We start from the raw sequence: 18,802 nt of genomic DNA on the forward strand, positions 1-18,802 counted from the left end.
TGTACATAGATTTTATTGGTATTTTCTGGTCCTGATTTAGCAGCACATCAGATAGAAAGGTAGGTGGTGTTGCTGGAGCCTATTCCAGTGTTCACTGGGCAGAAGGCAGGATACACCCTGGACAGGTCGCCAGTCCATCACAGGGCAGACAAACAGACAAATACATTCAACACACACACACACTCACACCTAGGGGCAATTTAGCATGTTCAGTTGGCCTGACTGCATGTCTTTGGACTGTGTGAGGAAACTGGAGGACCCAGAGGAAACACACGCAGAGGCAGGCAGAACATGCAAACTCCTGAACCACATCTGACGAGGTAACATTAAGTAAATTTGTTGAGCGGCTGAGCTTTAGCTTCAAATTTACTGCAAAATACAACAAAAGCTTATCTACACACAGGTGAACAAAGCTCTGCTGTTATGTACACAATATGAATGTACTAAGTACTTAAGGTCAGCTGATGAGTGAAGTCATCCCTCTGAAACTGTAACTATGCAAATCCTCCTCCCTTTATGAAGAGACGCTGAACAGCACTGAGAGATCTGCAGAGAAAAGCTCATCAGCTCAGACACAACCTCAACCATGTTCAGCACATCTCTAACACTGCTGATGATCACTAGTCTACCATGTATGTCTCAGGATTAGAATAAGAGAATCAAATAGCAGAGAAAATCTTTCTGTAATCATGTTTCATTCAGAACTTTAATTCTTCTTCTTTTCTGCAGGTTTTCAGAGTCAGACTCTCACTCAGTCTGAAGCTGTGGTTAAAACACCTGGAGAATCTCATAAACTGACCTGTACAGCATCTGGATCATCATTCAGGAGCTATTATATGGGCTGGATCAGACAGGCTCCTGGAAAAGGACTGGAGTGGATTGCATATATTGGCACATCCAGCTCTCCCATCTCCTATTCCCAGTCAGTCCAGGGAAGATTCACGATCTCCAGATCCGACTCCAGCAGTCAGCTGTACTTACAGATGAGTAGCCTGAAGAGTGAAGACACTGCTGTGTATTACTGTGCAAGAGACTCACAGTGATAGAAAACAGTGACAGAGCTGTACAAAAACACTTCCCCATTCTGTTACAGAGGAAAGCTGCTGTTATGCAGTCAATGTTTGGAGCGCTTAATGTTTGTTTTCAGAAAAGCTTGTTTTTGCAGATAAACCAACTCCTTTTTTTTAGTTCAAATATGCTATATATGAATATTAAGTATTTATACAGTACATGATAGTGTTAACCACTTATTACCTTACCTTATTATCTGTATTGTAAAATTCTACCTTTTCTACCTATTGCATTGAATGACTTCTATAAATTATTGTCAAATACTTTGTCCAGCCTGTCTGGCACCACCAATCATTCCATGAGCAAAATCACTGAGATCACATTTTTCCCCTTTCTGAAGGTTGATTTGAACATTGCTGGGCCATATCTGTGTGATTTGGGGCACCACCCTGTTGCCACTTGATTGGCTGATTAGATAATTGCATAAAAAAGTGTACAGGTGTCCCCAATAAAGTGGTCAATGAGTGGAGATCTCTACAGATTCTACAGTCTTGACACTTAGAATGTCATTATTAGTACATTTATTTAATTGTTTATTTGCTTTACTGTTTAAATGAAATGATATTTTTACATAAACATACACTAGATACATATACTCTTCAACAGTGAATGTGGAAGAACATTTTAGAACAGCAACAATGTACTAGAACAGTCTAGAACAATTTAAAGACAGAAAAGCTCTACATATTCTAATCACTCACAAGCACAGAGCACTGGGTCTGTGTGCTCTGGTCTTGTTTCAAGAATGTTCTTTTCTATTTCTTGCGGTTCATTTGGCTTATGAGGTTTTATTCAGGAAGAGTATGAAGCCCCTTGTCTATACTAGAGTGTCGATGTTTGAATGGGAATGGTGGGTCACAGTGTTCTGGACTTCCTCTATGACAACAGTAGAGGGAGACGTTTCCTCAAGAACTCTGCATTCACTGACCAGCACTCATCATCTAGTATAGTTGCATCCTGTAATTTGGTTAAAAACATTGCAGAAAAATATGCTTCGACCTTCTCTGTGATGAAGACCACTGTAGATATATCTGTCTGTAGTGAAGCTTAAATATGGTGACAAGCTTTTTACACAGACTGCAAAAATGAAATGATCTCATCAGGTAGTCTTCAGGTTGCTGGATCAATGCCTGGACTTGATCTCATTGTTCAAAAGCTCAAACTCTAACTTTCACCTGAAAGTTTGTTTTGTTAGTCTATTCTGTTTCAGTTTATGTTTAACAGCCCCACTCACAAGCCTAAAGTGACCTAATTACAATTAATTAGAAAGGATCTCCAGTTTAATGCATTTATAATGTATCATTAGGATTTATTTAAAAAATGATTTGGTATCCTGAATATAAAGTCTGAAGTAAAGCTTCAGAGTTTTCACATAATCACATCAACCCTTAAACAGTGATATAATAGCAGCCTCTCTATGCAAATATTCTGCCTTGTCCTACATATTTAAGTCACTGCAGGTGAAGATCAATAGCTTCCACTCATTCACCATGTTCTCCACATCTCTACTGCTGCCGCTGCTGCTGCTGGCTGCTGTGAGCTGTAAGTACTTGTTAGATTATAATCTTTATCTGAATAAGATTTATGCATTAAAAACTATAAGAAATCACACATGAATTGTGTCCAACAGGTGTTCACAGTGTTGAGCTGACCCAGCCTGGATCCATGGTCATTAATCCTGGTCAGTCGATGTCACTGACCTGTAAAGTTTCTGGATATTCTCTGACTGATGACAGCTACTGTACAGACTGGATACGTCACCCTGCAGGAAAAGCTCTGGAGTGGATTGGAGCGATATGTGGTAGTGCTAGCACTGACTACAGTGATAAACTGAAAAGCAGGTTTGAAGTTTCCAGAGACACGTCCAGCAGCACAGTGACCTTAAGAGGGCATAATCTGCAGACTGGAGACACAGCTGTGTATTACTGCGCTCGTGAAGACCACAGTGAGACACATCAACAGGAACCCTGTACAAAAACCTCTGCTTTGCACCTGCCTTTCGAGCTACACTGAAAGAACTGATTTACCAAAAAACTAAGATTACCAAACTGTGAATGTTTAAAGCATTAAAATTCACCCTCACTAAGAAACCACACCAACAGACAACCAAAAAAAATGCCTTAAAAACAGATATGATTCTCTAATGGAAATCACTGCATGGGCTCAGGAACACTTCTACGTCACTGCATCCACAAATGCAAGTTAAAACTCTAAAATGTAAAGAACAAACCATTTGTAAACAGGATCCAGAAATGCTGCCACCTTCTCTGGGCTCGAGCTCATTTTAAAATTGACTGAGGCGAAGTGGAAAAGTGTTCTGTGGTCCGACAAATCAACATTCGAAATTCTTTTTGGAAATTATGGACACTGTGTCCTCCAGGCTAAAGACCACTCAGCTTGCTATCGGTGCAGAGTTCAAAAACCAGTATTCATGATGGTACAGGGGGACATGCGTGCACATGGCATGGGTGACGTGCACATCTGTGAAGGCACCATTAATGCAGAAATGAAAGCTTTAGCGCAAGTTCTGCCAGGAAGACTCCAATGCTACGTCACTCATTACTCTAATCAATCACAAGCTTCCACCTGTCTTTAAAATGACTCGCCTTACACATCTGCTTTGCTGCTTTCAGATGCTGACGTTTTGTCGTTCCTTTTCGAGTCAATTCCCTCGGTGTTGCTACTCGCAAGTATTCTGGCAAGAAGCGGCTTGGCTCAACTTTGCTATGCACGTCGTTCCTCGGGGTCGTTCTGTTATTTCTTGCTTACTCCGTGGTTAATGTGCGTGATGTCGTTGCCCTTGACGATGGCTGCCGGTCCTATCTGCGGTTCTGGTCTCGGCTCGTCGAGCAATGGAACAGCATCTCCTTTTACTCCGACGTGGTTGAGTCCTCGGATTCTCTTGCTTTGTTCACTGACGCCGCTCCCTCAGTTGGTTTTGGGGGGTACTTCCAAGGGCAATGGTTCACAGAGAAATGGCCAGCCGAATTCTCTGAATTTGCCCTTGGATCTGCTTCCTCGGCACTGCACGAGATTTATCCCACCGTCGTCGCTAGCATTCTGTGGGGTGAGGCTTGGTAATATTTTTTTTTGCGACAACGAAGCCGTGGTTGCCGTCATTAACAAAGGAAGGTCATCATGTAGCACTTAGAGGTTTAACATGGCAATCAGTCATTCATAACTTTATTGTGACAGCTGAACATATTCCTGGCCATTTTCGATCTCGTTTACAGGAGTTCAGACGTCTCTGCCCCTCGGCCTACATGGATCCAACATCTTACCCTCTTTTCACCCTACTCATTTTGGACGAAATAACTATTGTAACGCCTTGCTATATTCAGCCAAATATTGTATGTCAAAAGGCTTAGCCCCTTCTACTCTTAAAGCTTTTAACTCCAAGTGGGCTTGGTTTGTTCTGTTCTGTCTTTCACTACAAATTCCGATTTTTTTTTTTCCATACTCATGACAACAGTTTGCACATTCATCGTTCATAATTATCAGACTCGCAATCTTAAAGCCGCTTCAATTTGCGAATGTTAGCAGGTATCCAATTCCATGCTAGATGTAATGACCCTGACTATCCTAGTTTATTCTCCAACCCAGCTATCCGCTTGCTTCTTAAAGGTTTAAATAAATCTGCACCACAAGTTTCAGATAAACGTTTACCCATAACTCCTGAAATACTGCAGATGCTTATCTCTGCTCTACGTGAAGGTCTTTTACACCTTTCATTAACACTTTACTTGAGGCTGTTTTTCTCGTGGCTTTTTAGGGTTCCATGCGTCCAGGGGAATTCACTTCTAACACTCAGTTATTCGATCCCACACGAGGTCTCACACTGTCTGATATACACTTCTCGCCTCACTTCTTTACTATCTTCCTTATACACTCTAAGACAGACTTCTCTGAAGCTGGTGTTTCTATTAAAATCTGTAGACTAAACACCTCCTTCTGTCCCTGTTCCTCTATGACCCGTTATCTGAAACTACGCCCACCTACTGTCAACTCACCTCTGTTTATATTACCAAACGGCTTTCCTATGACTGCACAATGGTTCAAAATGTGGACTGTCCACATCTCACTACATAGGCAATTCCTTTAGATAGGAGCAGCTACAACCGAAGCTAAACTTGGTCTACCCATCAATTCAATCAAGTTGCTTGGGAGATGGTCCTTGTCTGCCTATGAATCCTACATAAAGCTAGATGCTCATCATGGATGCTCAGTTGGCTCTCTCAAAATCTGTCAAGGTATATTTTATTTCTTGCAACTACTGGTGGCGGCTACTGATCTTGCAATTGAATGAACACTGCATGATTTAAGTTAAAACTTTGCTTAACTCTCTAAGTAATACCTCTTTAACGTTATACATTTTAATCTTTGGCAATCGGTTATGCATTTATGAGCTCATCTGCCAAGCCATTGCATGCCTATATGAGCTCATTGCTGAGCAAATGCCATGTAATCTCAATACATAAATGGGCCATCATCATAACAAACACTTGCATATATGGACCAGTCACCTGAGCAAACGCTATGCTTATTTTGGCTCATAACCTAGGCAAAACGCAGCAATTAATGTGAGGGCACGTCGCCCCAATGAAAGCTATGCATGTACAGGCCTGTCGCCCAAGCAAAAACGCTATGCATGTGAGGGCGCGTCGCCCTAACGAACGCTATGCATGTGAGGGCGCGTCGCCCTAACGAACGCTATGCATGTGAGGGCGCGTCGCCCTAACGAACACTATGCATGTGAGGGTGCGTCGCCCTAAAGAATGCTATGCATGTGAGGGCGCGCCGTCCTAACGAACACTATGCATGTGAGGGTGTGTTACCCTAAAGAATGCTATGCATGTGAGGGCGCGTCGCCCTAAAGAACGCTATGCATGTGAGGGCGCGTCGCCCTAAAGAACGCTATGCATGTGAGGGCGTGTTACCCTAAAGAATGCTATGCATGTGAGGGCGTGTTACCCTAAAGAATGCTATGCATGTGAGGGCGCGTCGCCCTAAAGAACGCTATGCATGTGAGGGCGCGTCGCCCTAAAGAACGCTATGCATGTGAGGGCGCGTCACCCTAAAGAATGCTATGCATGTGAGGGCGCGTCGCCCTAAAGAACGCTATGCATGTGAGGGCGCGCCGTCCTAACGAACACTATGCATGTGAGGGCAACCCGTCACCCAGCGATCATACTGCATGTGTGGGCCCGTCGCCCAGCGATCTTACTGCATGTGTGGGCCCGTCGCCCAGCGAACATAGTGCATGTGTGGGCCCGTCACCCAGCGATCTTACTGCATGTGTGGGCCCGTCGCCCAGCGAACATAGTGCATGTGAGGGCGCGTCGCCCTAAAGAACGCTATGCATGTGAGGGCGCGCCGTCCTAACGAACACTATGCATGTGAGGGCAACCCGTCACCCAGCGATCATACTGCATGTGTGGGCCCGTCGCCCAGCGATCTTACTGCATGTGTGGGCCCGTCGCCCAGCGAACATAGTGCATGTGTGGGCCCGTCACCCAGCGATCTTACTGCATGTGTGGGCCCGTCGCCCAGCGAACATAGTGCATGTGAGGGCGCGTCGCCCTAAAGAACGCTATGCATGTGAGGGCGCGCCGTCCTAACGAACACTATGCATGTGAGGGCAACCCGTCACCCAGCGATCATACTGCATGTGTGGGCCCGTCGCCCAGCGATCTTACTGCATGTGTGGGCCCGTCGCCCAGCGAACATAGTGCATGTGTGGGCCCGTCACCCAGCGATCTTACTGCATGTGTGGGCCCGTCGCCCAGCGAACATAGTGCATGTGTGGGCCTGTCGCCCAGCGAACATAGTGCATGTGTGGGCCCGTCGCCCAGCGAACATAGTGCATGTGTGGGCCCGTCGCCCAACCAAACGTAGTGCATGTGTGGGCTCGTCATCCAACCAAACATGGTGCATGTCCTTGTATCTGATGTTTACATAGTAAATACCGCAGTACTCCTTACGTAATGTAAGCATGAAATTGTTGCTCTCTGCAAACAATTTACAGCGTTGAGGCCTTGGCCTCTAAAACTTGAGTTTTCTTTTAACCTGATGAAAACTTTAAGCTTAAAGCCGCTTAGGTACTCCAGGTGACCTATGCGTTAGAGCAACTAAGTTCTGTCATTTATTACACCACCACAATGGTATTTAGAATGATGAGCCCATTCACTTATCACTCCATTTTAGCATATGCAATAATTAAAAGCACTTAGTACACTTAATCAGTAGTTTAATTGCACTTGTTACTAATACCACAACCTGTACTTTTATTGGATATATACTGATGCATCTTGCTAATATCTCTTATGTTCCTTTTCAGACTAGTCAATCCAGGTAAAGCCTTTCCCGGTGGGTATCCATTATATCTTACAAATCTTTTGGGGTATGCTCCGCCCCCTGCCGTCCCTGTACGGCAGGATCTGCGAAGCTCTACACGTCAAAATACCTGGGCTGGTGACGGGGCCCGCGCCAAGAACTTTAACTTACAAAATTTTGTTATCTATGGAATTGTTAAATACTATTAGATTAAACTATTTTCCTTCCTTCACGTTCGTCTCTGGAGTCTTTCTGGTAGAACAATACAGACATGTTTTGGCAACATATACTGCTGTTCAGACGGCGTCTTTTTCAGGGAAAGCCTTGATTATTACAGTAAGACAACGTCAAACCACATTCTGCCTGTATTACAGCAGCATGGCTCCGTATTAAGAGTCTGGGTGTTAAACTGGCCTGCCTGTAGTCCAGACCTGTCACCACTCATAACATTTGGGACATTATGAAATGAAAAATATGACAAAGGAGACTCCGAACTGTTGAGCAGCTAAAATCATATATCAAACAAGAATGGAAATACATTTCACTTTCAAAACCACAGCAGTGTCTCCTCAGTTCCCAAATGCTCTCAGAGTGTTTTTTTGCAATGAGTTGTTGGCATCAAATTCAAAATGGACATATATTTTTCAAAAAAGTATAAAATTTCTCAGCTTCAACATTTGATATGTTGTCTTAGACGTATTTTACTCTAAAGGTCTGGTTTACATGATTTGCACATCATTGCACTCTATTTCTATTTACATTCTGCACAGTGTCCCAACTTTCTTGGAGTTGGGGATGTAAAAAGCCTGGGATTTTTAGGGGTTGAGTGGTGCACTCAGAGTACATAAAGTCTATAAAGTCGTAGAGTCTGTTGAGCATTTCTCATTGTTAACCCCACTGTCCATGACGTCATGATGCAAATCCATCCAGTTTTGGGTCCATGCAGTACTTATGTGCTGCTGAGCTGAGTGGAGCAGTAGAGTCTCATCAACACTCACCATGAAGAACACACTCTCCTTATTACTGATACTACTCAGCTTCAGCAGTGAGTTCCTGATTCAACATTTTATCCATTACTTTATTTGTAGGCTGTGGCGTTTACACATACTTAATAATGAAATATTGACTTTTTTTCTACAGGTATGAGATGTGAAAGTATGGAATCATTACAAACTGCAGTTCAGAAAAAAACCTGGAGAAACTCTGAGTCTCTCCTGTAGAGGATCTGGATTTAACTTTGGAAGCTATGGCATGAACTGGATCAGACAACAGACTGGAAAACCACTGGAGTGGATGGGTATTATCTGGAATGATGCCAGTAAAACTATATATGCCAAATCTGTTGAGGGACGCATTGAAATTACCAGACAAAACTCCCAAAACATGGTGTATCTGAAGCTGACTGGCTTGACTGCACAGGACTCAGCTGTGTATTACTGTACAAGAAACCACAGTGGTACAAACATGTGAGCCAGCTGTACAAAAACTCACCAGAGTGGTTAAAGTAGGGGATCAGATCTTACATATGACCCATTCAGATCTGTAGGGGGTGCTAGACGATTAAAAATGCATTATAACATTTATCAAACATTCCTTCAGGAGTTTTATGTTTATGTATAGCATTTTTTTTGCCAAATTTTAGTGAATATATGTTATTTTTTGTTCAATTTAGTCAGCAAGTCAGATCCCCTGATTATATGATGATAACTATCTGGTATGGTGAGGACACTACATTTATTTGTCTGTCATTAACGCTTCATTATTGGACAAATTAAAACGCTAACTGCTGATTCTCGGCCTACAAAAAAGATGGTTCTGCAAGAGTTTTTTAGTAACGAAAATGGTTCTATATAGAACCATGAACAATTGAAGGATCTTTTGTGTGGTTAAAGGGTTCCTTGCATCACGAAAGGGCTGTTCAGATTGATGGAAAATGTTTGTGAATGTGCTATGGATGGTTCTATACAGAAGCTTTTTGAATAGGGTTCTATTTATTACCCAAATAGGCTCTTCTATTGTTACAAGCTTGACATTTCAGCAATAGAAGAACCCTTTTAAGTGCTACATAGAACCATTCTCAAAAGTGTTCTTAAGAAGGACCCTTTTATGATGTAAACTATGTAAAACGTTGGGCAGAAAGCAGGAAACACCCTGGACAGGTCGGAGGGCAGACACAAAACATATGCATTCACACACACTCACACCAAGGGGCAATTTAGCAGGTCAAATTAGCCTGACTGCATATGGTTGGACTGTGGGTGGAAACCGGAGCACCCGGAGGAAACCCACACAGGGAGAACAAGCAAACTCCTGAACTACATCTGATGAGGTAACATTAAGTAAATTTGTTGAGTGGCTGAGCTTTAGCTTCAAATTTACTGGAAAATACAACAAAAGCTCATCTACACACAGGTGAACAAAGCTCTGCTGTTATGTACACAATATGAATGTACTAAGTACTTAAGATCAGCTGATGAGTGAAGTCATCCCTCTGAAACTGTAACTATGCAAATCCTCCTTTATGCCAGATGATGCCAGATGACATGAGATTTTCTGTGAAAAAAATGATCAACTAAATGATCAATTTTAGTATGAAACTAAAATGATAGACACTGTTATGAAGCGTTATTCCCCACAAGTCATAAGAGTTAAGGCAGAGGCCTGTTTAAGAACACAACATAACAGTCCTATGTTTCTAATCTTGTTCTACTAGAGTTACAGTACAAAAGTACAGTTTGCATTAATATGATCACTGTTGTGATCACAGCAATAGCTAACTTAAATATCCCTGTGACACATAAGTTCTATTACTTGAGAATGAGGCTTCTTAACAGTGTTTTAAATGGAACAGATGTTTGTTATTTTAGATTAATGCCCCTTATTCCATTATAATGTTGTTTACTTATAAAAACATCTTTTGTAATCGTAATTTGTAATCGTATGTTATTATTTCCATGTGTCGTAGTTATTATGTAGATGGCTCTCAAATAAAGTGCAGATGAGTGAGGTAATCCCTCTGAAACTGTAACTATGCAAATCCTCCTCCTCCCTTTATGAAGAGACGCTGAACAGCACTGAGAGATCTGCAGAGAAAAGCTCAGCAGCTCAGACTCAACCTCAACCATGTTCAGCACATCTCTAACACTGCTGATGATCACTAGTCTACCATGTACGTCTCAGGATTAGAATAAGAGAATGAAATAGCAGAGAAAATCTTTCTGTGATCATGTTTCATTCAGAACTTTAATTCTTCTTCTTTTCTGCAGGTTTTCAGAGTCAGACTCTCACTCAGTCTGAAGCTGTGGTTAAAAAACCTGGACAATCTCATAAACTGACCTGTACAGTATCTGGATTCTCATTCAGTAGCTATGCTATGGCCTGGGTCAGACAGGCTCCTGGGAAAGGACTGGAATGGATTGCATATATTGGCACTTATGGCTATCCCAGCCATTATTCCCAGTCAGTCCAGGGAAGATTCACGATCTCCACATCCAGCAGTCAGTTGTACTTACAGATGGACAGCCTGAAGAGTGAAGACACTGCTGTCTATTACTGTGCAAGAGACACACAGTGACAGAAAACAGTGACAGAGCTGTACAAAAACACCTCATTCAGTTACAGAGGAAAGCTGCTGTTATGCAGTCAATGTTTGGAGCACATTGTTGTTTTCCGAAAAGCTTGTTTTGCCAGTTAAATTAAATAAAAACTCCCTTTGTATTTCCTATGTGCTATATTTGAATATTACATGATATTACATGATGGTGTTACCCACTTATTACCAATCTATATTGTGAAATGCTCCCTTTTTTATTGCTCTGATTAACCTCTATATATTACTGTGAAATACTCAGTCCAGCCTGTCTGACACCAACAATCATGCTGTGGTCAAAAATCACATTCTTCCCCATTCTGATGGTTGATGTGAACATTACCTGAAGCTGCTGACCTGTATCTGCATGGTGTTATGCACTGTTCTGCTGCCACTTGATTGGCTGATCAGATAATTGCATAAATGATTAAGTGTACAGTGTGCCTAATAAAGTGGTCATTGAGTGGAGATCTCTATAGATTTTACAGCATTGACACTTAGAATTGTATTGTTAGTACAATTGTTTAATTGTTTATTTGCTTTACTGTCAAAATGAAATTATATTTTTACATAATTAAACATAGCGCTGTTGTCTGAAGTAAACCTCTCCATTTTTGTTTTTCAGTTTTTGACATAGTTTGAAAATGCCTGTTGCTCTTTACATTGTGTGTAAATTTCATGAGAAATGAACCAAAACAAACTTGGAAAAAAGTCTGGTTCCATTGACTTACATTGAAAGTACAGTAGGTTTTTTCCTTCTCCTGCAAAGTTATCATTTTTGAGATACGAGGTTTTCTTCTGACAACAGCGATGTACTAGGTACACATTCTCTTGAACAGTGAATGTGGGAGAACATTTTCAAACAAAAACAATGTGCTAGAACAGTCTAGAACAATTTAAAGACAGAAAAGCTCTACATATTCTAATCACTCACCAGCACAGAACACTGGGTCTGTGTGCTCTGGTCTTGTTTCAAGAATGTTCTCTATTTCATGCTGGTTCTAATAGCTTATGATGTCTTATTCAAGAAGACCACAAAGCCCATTGTCTATACTAGACTGTTGGTGTTTGAATGGGAATGGTGGGCCAGGGTGTTCTGGGCTTCAAGGAGTCTTACATGACAACAGTAGAGGGAGATGTTTCCGCAAGAACTCTGCATTCACTGACCAACACTCATCATCTACTCCAGCTGCATCCTGTAATTTGGTCAAAAACATTGCAGAGAAATATGCTTCGACCTTCTCTGTGGTGAAGTTGAGACCACTGTAGATATAACTGTCTGTACTGAAGCTTAAATATGGTGAGAAGCTTTTTGCACAGACTGCAAAAATGAAATGATCTCATCAGGTAGTCTTCAGGTTGCTGGATCAATGCCTGGACTTGATCTCGTGGTTCAAAAGCTCAAACTCTGACCTTCACCTGAAAGTTTGTTTTGTTAGTCTATTCTGTTTCAGTTTATGTTTAACAGCCCCACTCACAAGCCTAAAGTGACCTAATTACAATTAATTAGAAAGGATCTCCAGTTTAATGCATTTATAATGTATCATTAGGATTTATTTAATAAAAAATCATTTAGTATCCTGAATATAAAGCCTGAAGTAAAGCTTCAGAGTTTTCACATAATCACATCAACCCTTGAACAGTGATATAATAGCAGCCTCTCTATGCAAATATTCTGCCTTGTCCTACATATTTAAGTTACTGGAGGTGAAGACCAGCATCTTCCACTCGTTCACCATGTTCTCCACCTCCCTACTGCTGCTGCTACTGGCTGCTGTGAGCTGTAAGTACTTGGTAGATTGCAATTTTTATCTTTATCTGTATGATATTTATACATTAAAAACTATAAAAAATAATACGTTAATTGTGTTCAACAGGTGTTCACAGTGTTGAGCTGACCCAGCCTGGATCCATGGCCATAAATCCTGGTCAGTCAATGTCACTGACCTGTAAAGTTTCTGGATATTCACTGACTGATACCAGCTACTGTTCACACTGGATACGGCAGCCTGCAGGAAAAGCTCTGGAGTGGATTGGAGCGATATGTGGAGATGGTAAAACTTACTACAGTGATAAACTGAAAAGCAGGTTTGAAGTTACTAGAGACACGTCCAGCAGCACAGTGACCTTAAGAGGGCAGAATCTGCAGACTGGAGACACGGCTGTGTATTACTGCACTCGTGAAGACCACAGTGAGACACATCAACAGGAACCCTGTCTAAAAACCTGCTGTGTATAAATCTCCAAAGAGTTTTCTCAGTAAGAAATTTACAAACAAACCATTCCTCATTTTTTTATTCACATTTATTCCATTAGTGAAAGAGTTCTGAACTGAACTGCTTTGTAACACTTCATAGATGGTCAAATGTCCATTTCTGCCTATAAATCTTCTTCATGTATGTGATTCTTTTATCATAATTTAAGAAATTAGTTTCTGATTTAGTTTCAAATTTCTAATCTTTTACTAGAACACATCTCTATGTATTTAATCTTTGCACCTGCCTTTTGAGCTACATAGAAAGAACTTTATTTACCAAGAAACTAAAATTACCAAACGAAATGTTTACAGCATTAAAACTCACCCCAAACTAAGAAACGACACCAACAGACAAACACTTTACAGAGCTACTCTTCACAGTTCAGCTGTCTATGTCAATCAGAACCAAAATACAGTTTAATGTCGGTCCTCTTCACATCCAGAAACTCATTTTTCCCTGAGAGCACAATGTCTTGACCTTTATTCTCCTTTTACATTTGAAGCTGAATTTGTCTGTGTTGAATAAGAGAATTTTATTAGAGGAGTTTTTGGTTTAAATTTCTGGAAATTGAATTTCTGCTAAAGTATGTATAATTTTGAACAACCCCCAGTCAAATTACATGTTTTGTTGATTTGTTGAATGAAACACAGTTAAAACTTTCTCCACAGGGAACAAACTAAACAGTCCGAGCATTCTAGACCAATGTGAAATGAGAAGAACATTACAAAACAGTGTGAATGTGGGAAACATTCCAAAGCAGCCTGAATGGGAGGGATACTAGATTGATGCATGGATATAGAACATTGTAGAACTGTGGATGAAGGAGGACAATATAGAACAGTGTGAATGGGGGGAGAGGATTCTGGAGGAGTCTGAATGAAGTCAAAGGTTCTAGAACACAAGTAATTTAGAGAACACTCTGGAACAGTGTAGATGGAGGAGAATATGCTATAGAGTACAATTACTCACACACAGGTACAGCACACCAGTCAAACGATTTGGTTGGTAGGTGGTTGTTGGAGAATGTTGGGTCTGTGTTTTCTTAGATTTTTATAGAATGTTCTCTATGAAAAGCTGGGTGACATGGAAAGCTGGGCCTACCTGTGCCTCCTCCCTTCATCTAAAGGATATTTGTTGTTGTTTGTTAGTTTAAGATGTGTTTATGTGTTGGCTGTGTATTATTGTTTTCTGCTGTGGGTCATTTAGTGGGGGTTTAGTGTTTGCTGTCAGTAGGTATTGATTGGCTAGAGGTGACCTTTCTCGCTATTCTCGCTGTTACCCAGCCTTTTCTGTCATAACATATATTGCATGTATGTTTCAAGAGCAAATTTCTATATATATATATATATATATATATTTAGTGGATTGGGCTTATCTGGTGTGATGCCAGTTAAACGATATATGCCAAATCCCTTGAGGGACGTATTGAAATTATCAGAGAAGACTCCCATAACATGGTGTATCTGAAGTTGAGTGGTTGACTGTACAGGACTCAGCTGTGTATTACTGTCCAGCATAACACAGTGATGACAAACATGTGAGCCAGCTGTACAAAAACTCACCAGAGTGGTTAAAGTAGAGTCAGATCTCACATTTGGCCCAGCAGGGGGTGCTAGAAGATCAAAAATACATTGTGACATTTATCAATCATGCTGTCAGGAGATTAATGTGAAGGGTAGAACATACTTTCTCTCCTTTTGTCCTTGAAATCCATGAAATCCCATAATTATTTATGCACAGCTTTCAGAATTTTACAAGACTTCACTTAGTATGTATAACATTTTGTCCAGTTTAGTCAGCAAGTTAAGTCTTCTTCATTATACAATGCTAATAATCCAGAATGTTGAGGGCTAGTATGTAATTCCTCTGAAGTATGTAAAGTAGCACTGCTATTCTTTTGTCTGCCATTAATCCTTCATTATTGGACTGCTTAAAACACTTGGAGAGGAATGCTAATTGCTAATTCACTGCCAAGGCAGAGGGTGAGGGCCAGCCTAACTTACAGGCTCATTCACAGAGCAAGCACTGAGAGATCTGCAGAGAAGAGCTCAGCAGCTCAGACACAACCCCAACCATGTTCAGCACATCTCTAACACTGCTGATGATCACTAGTCTACCATGTACGTCTCAGGATTAGAATAAGAGAATGAAATAGCAGAGAAAATCTTTCTGTGATCATGTTTCATTCAGAACTTTAATTCTTCTTCTTTTCTGCAGGTTTTCAGAGTCAGACTCTCACTCAGTCTGAAGCTGTGGTTAAAAAACCTGGAGAATCTCATAAACTGACCTGTACAGCATCTGGATTCACATTCAGGAGCTCAGCTATGGTGTGGGTCAGACAGGCTCCTGGAAAAGGACTGGAATGGATTGCATATATTGACACATCCAGCTATCCGATCTACTATTCCCAGTCATTCCAGGGAAGATTCACGATCTCCAGATCCGACTCCAGCAGTCAGCTGTACTTACAGATGAACAGCCTGAGGAGTGAAGACACTGCTGTGTATTACTGTGCAAGAGACTCACAGTGATAGAAAACAGTGACAGAGCTGTACAAAAACACTTCCCCAATTCATTTACAGAGGAAAGCTGCTGTTATGCAGTGAATGTTTGTTTCCAAAGCTTGTTTTACAGTTAATTGACGAATAAGGTTAAAATATACTCTTTTTTAGTTCACATGCTATGACTGAAAAGTATATAAACAGTGTATAGTGTAATTCAGAGAGGGCAACATGATCTCATTTTTTATGCCTAAAGCACATCATCACAAACTCTCCGAATTGTTGTGTAGTCAAAATTGTCATGCTGAAGGTCATAAAATTTTCAGGTCTCTCTTTAATAAATGTTTTAATAAATATGTAGTTATTAATTAGCAATACATGCAAAAACAATGCATAAGTACTTGTGATGTATTCATTGTTACAGACAGACTGCAGTAGTACAGCTTATTCAATTACATGTGTGTCATCTGTAGTTTTTCCTCGTGTAATTACACAAGTGTATTTTGAGTGTTTGAGTGCTTATCCAAAGCGACTCACAAAATTTCTTTGTTGTCCACTCAGAAGATATATCCCTATCCAGTGCTAAGCTGGAGTCTGAAGAGTCTTCACTGGAGCTAAGATACTGCCAGAATCAAGAGTCAGTGATGATATCTGGATAGAAAGATACAGAATGCAGAGAAAAGGCAGTTAGTAAGTACATTTACAAATATTTCAACCAGTGCTAGATTGATTGCTCATTTTAATGCTTTTGGAAGAGATGGGTTTTCAGTGTGTTTGAAGACAGCAAGGGACTGTTTGGACACCCATGGGATGTCCGTTCCACCACCTGGGCTCCAGGACAGAGAAGAGTCCTGATGTTTGTCTTCCATGTGTCTTTAAGGATGGTGGGTCAATCTGAGCAGCGCTTGAAGCTAGAAGAACTCAAGGTACAGATCGAGTTTTAAACATGGCCATCCGATTGGGAGGATGGTTTTGGCTTTGTAGGCAAAAACAGGGCTTTAGGTCAACAAACAAAGCCTTTCAACACGTACTCTTCTCAAACATGTGTATACTTAATATGCCAATATGAGTTCCTCTATGTTATATTACACAAAGGGCCTGTGGTGTTTGGATTTATGAGTCCTTTTATTTACAGCATGTCCAACAGCTCCGAGAACAGGATCATTGGTAACACTTTATTTGCGATCTTCCTCCATAGAAACTTCATAACACATGGTATAAGCACAGAATAATGTATTTATAAACAGTTTATGCCAGATGATGCCAGATGACATGAGATTTTCTGTGAAAAAAATGATCAACTAAATGATCAATTTTAGTATGAAACTAAAATGATAGACACTGTTATGAAGCGTTATTCCCCACAAGTCATAAGAGTTAAGACAGAGGCCTGTTTAAGAACACAACATAACAGTCCTATGTTTCTAATCTTGTTCTACTAGAGTTACAGTACAAAAGTACAGTTTGCATTAATATGATCACTGTTGTGATCACAGCAATAGCTAACTTAAATATCCCTGTGACATATAAGTTCTATTACTTGAGAATGAGGCTTCTTAACAGTGTTTTAAATGGAACAGATGTTTGTCATTTTAGATTAAGGCCCCTTATTGTTGTTTACTTATAAAAACATCTTTTGTAATCGTAATTTGTAATCATATGTTATTATTTCCATGTGCCATAGTTATTATGTAGATAGCTCTCAAATAAAGTGCAGATGAGTGATGTAATCCCTCTGAAACTGTAACTATGCAAACCCTCCTCCTCCCTTTATGAAGAGACGCTGAACAGCACTGAGAGATCTGCAGAGAAAAGCTCAGCAGCTCAGACACAACCTCAACCATGTTCAGCACATCTCTAATACTGCTGATGATCACTAGTCTACCATGTACGTCTCAGGATTAGAATAAGAGAATGAAATAGCAGAGAAAATCTTTCTGTGATCATGTTTCATTCAGAACTTTAATTCTTCTTCTTTTCTGCAGGTTTTCAGAGTCAGACTCTCACTCAGTCTGAAGCTGTGGTTAAAACACCTGGACAATCTCATACACTGACCTGTACAGCATCTGGATTCACATTCAGTGACTATCGTATGGTGTGGGTCAGACAGGCTCCCGGGAAAGGACTGGAATGGATTGCATTCATATACATAGGAGGCTCTCCAGAATTATATTCCCAGTCAGTCAAGGGAAGATTCACGATCTCCAGATCCGACTCCAGCAGTCAGGTGTACTTACAGATGAACAGCCTGAAGAGTGAAGACACTGCTGTATATTACTGTGCAAGACACTCACAGTGATAGAAAACAGTGACAGAGCTGTACAAAAACACTTCCTCATTCAGTTACAGAGGAAAGGTTCTGTAATGAAGTCAATGTTTGGAGCACTTAAGATTTGTTTTTTCAGAAAAGCTTGTTTTGAAACCTGAAAGTAAAAACTCAACTCAATTTTTAGTTCATATGCTATGTATGAAAATCAAGAATTCAGTTAGTTTAAAATAATGTAATTCAGAAAGATATAACCAGCAGAGGGCAGCATGATCTCAAAAAATAATTTACAACTGGTTATGCCTAAAGGGTCCAAATTAAAACAAAAGAGAATCCAGTTTCTTAGATCCAGTTATAACGAAAGTCATATTGAATGTAGTAACAGGTTTCACTTTATAAGTGTCTGTAATAACACTGTAGTTAAATGTTAACTATACATGTGCCTACAACATATTACTACCAGTGATGTCTTCACTGTTACAGATGGATTACAGTAGTTCCACTTATGTAAATGGATTTGTATGATCTACATTTTTACTCGTTTAGTTACTCAAGTGTATCTTAATAGTTGTAACTGCATATATTCTCTTATTACACGTGTATCAGGGTATTTACACAGCAACAACACATATATTTAAAAGTCACTTTGATGTAATTTATTTTATTATACTACCCCAAAAACAATGTCTGGATTACCAATTCATAATTTCACTGTACTTACATAATAAAAACTATGTAGTTGTCCATCATTTTAGTTTACATAGATTCTGTGGGAGATTTGTTT

At 40.4% G+C, this 18,802-nt stretch overlaps 1 gene segment (V, D, J or C); it reads left to right on the forward strand.

The window, feature by feature from the left end:
* Positions 1 to 2,561: 2,561 nt before the first annotated feature.
* Positions 2,562 to 3,084, forward strand: LOC118821728. The segment is given in 2 exon segments: positions 2,562 to 2,613; positions 2,702 to 3,084. Coding segments are annotated over 2 exon segments (435 nt in total).
* Positions 3,085 to 18,802: the final 15,718 nt, after the last annotated feature.

The sequence above is a fragment of the Colossoma macropomum genome, unplaced genomic scaffold (assembly GCF_904425465.1).
Source record: "Colossoma macropomum unplaced genomic scaffold, Colossoma_macropomum, whole genome shotgun sequence".
Classification (NCBI taxonomy): Eukaryota; Metazoa; Chordata; class Actinopteri; order Characiformes; family Serrasalmidae; genus Colossoma; species Colossoma macropomum.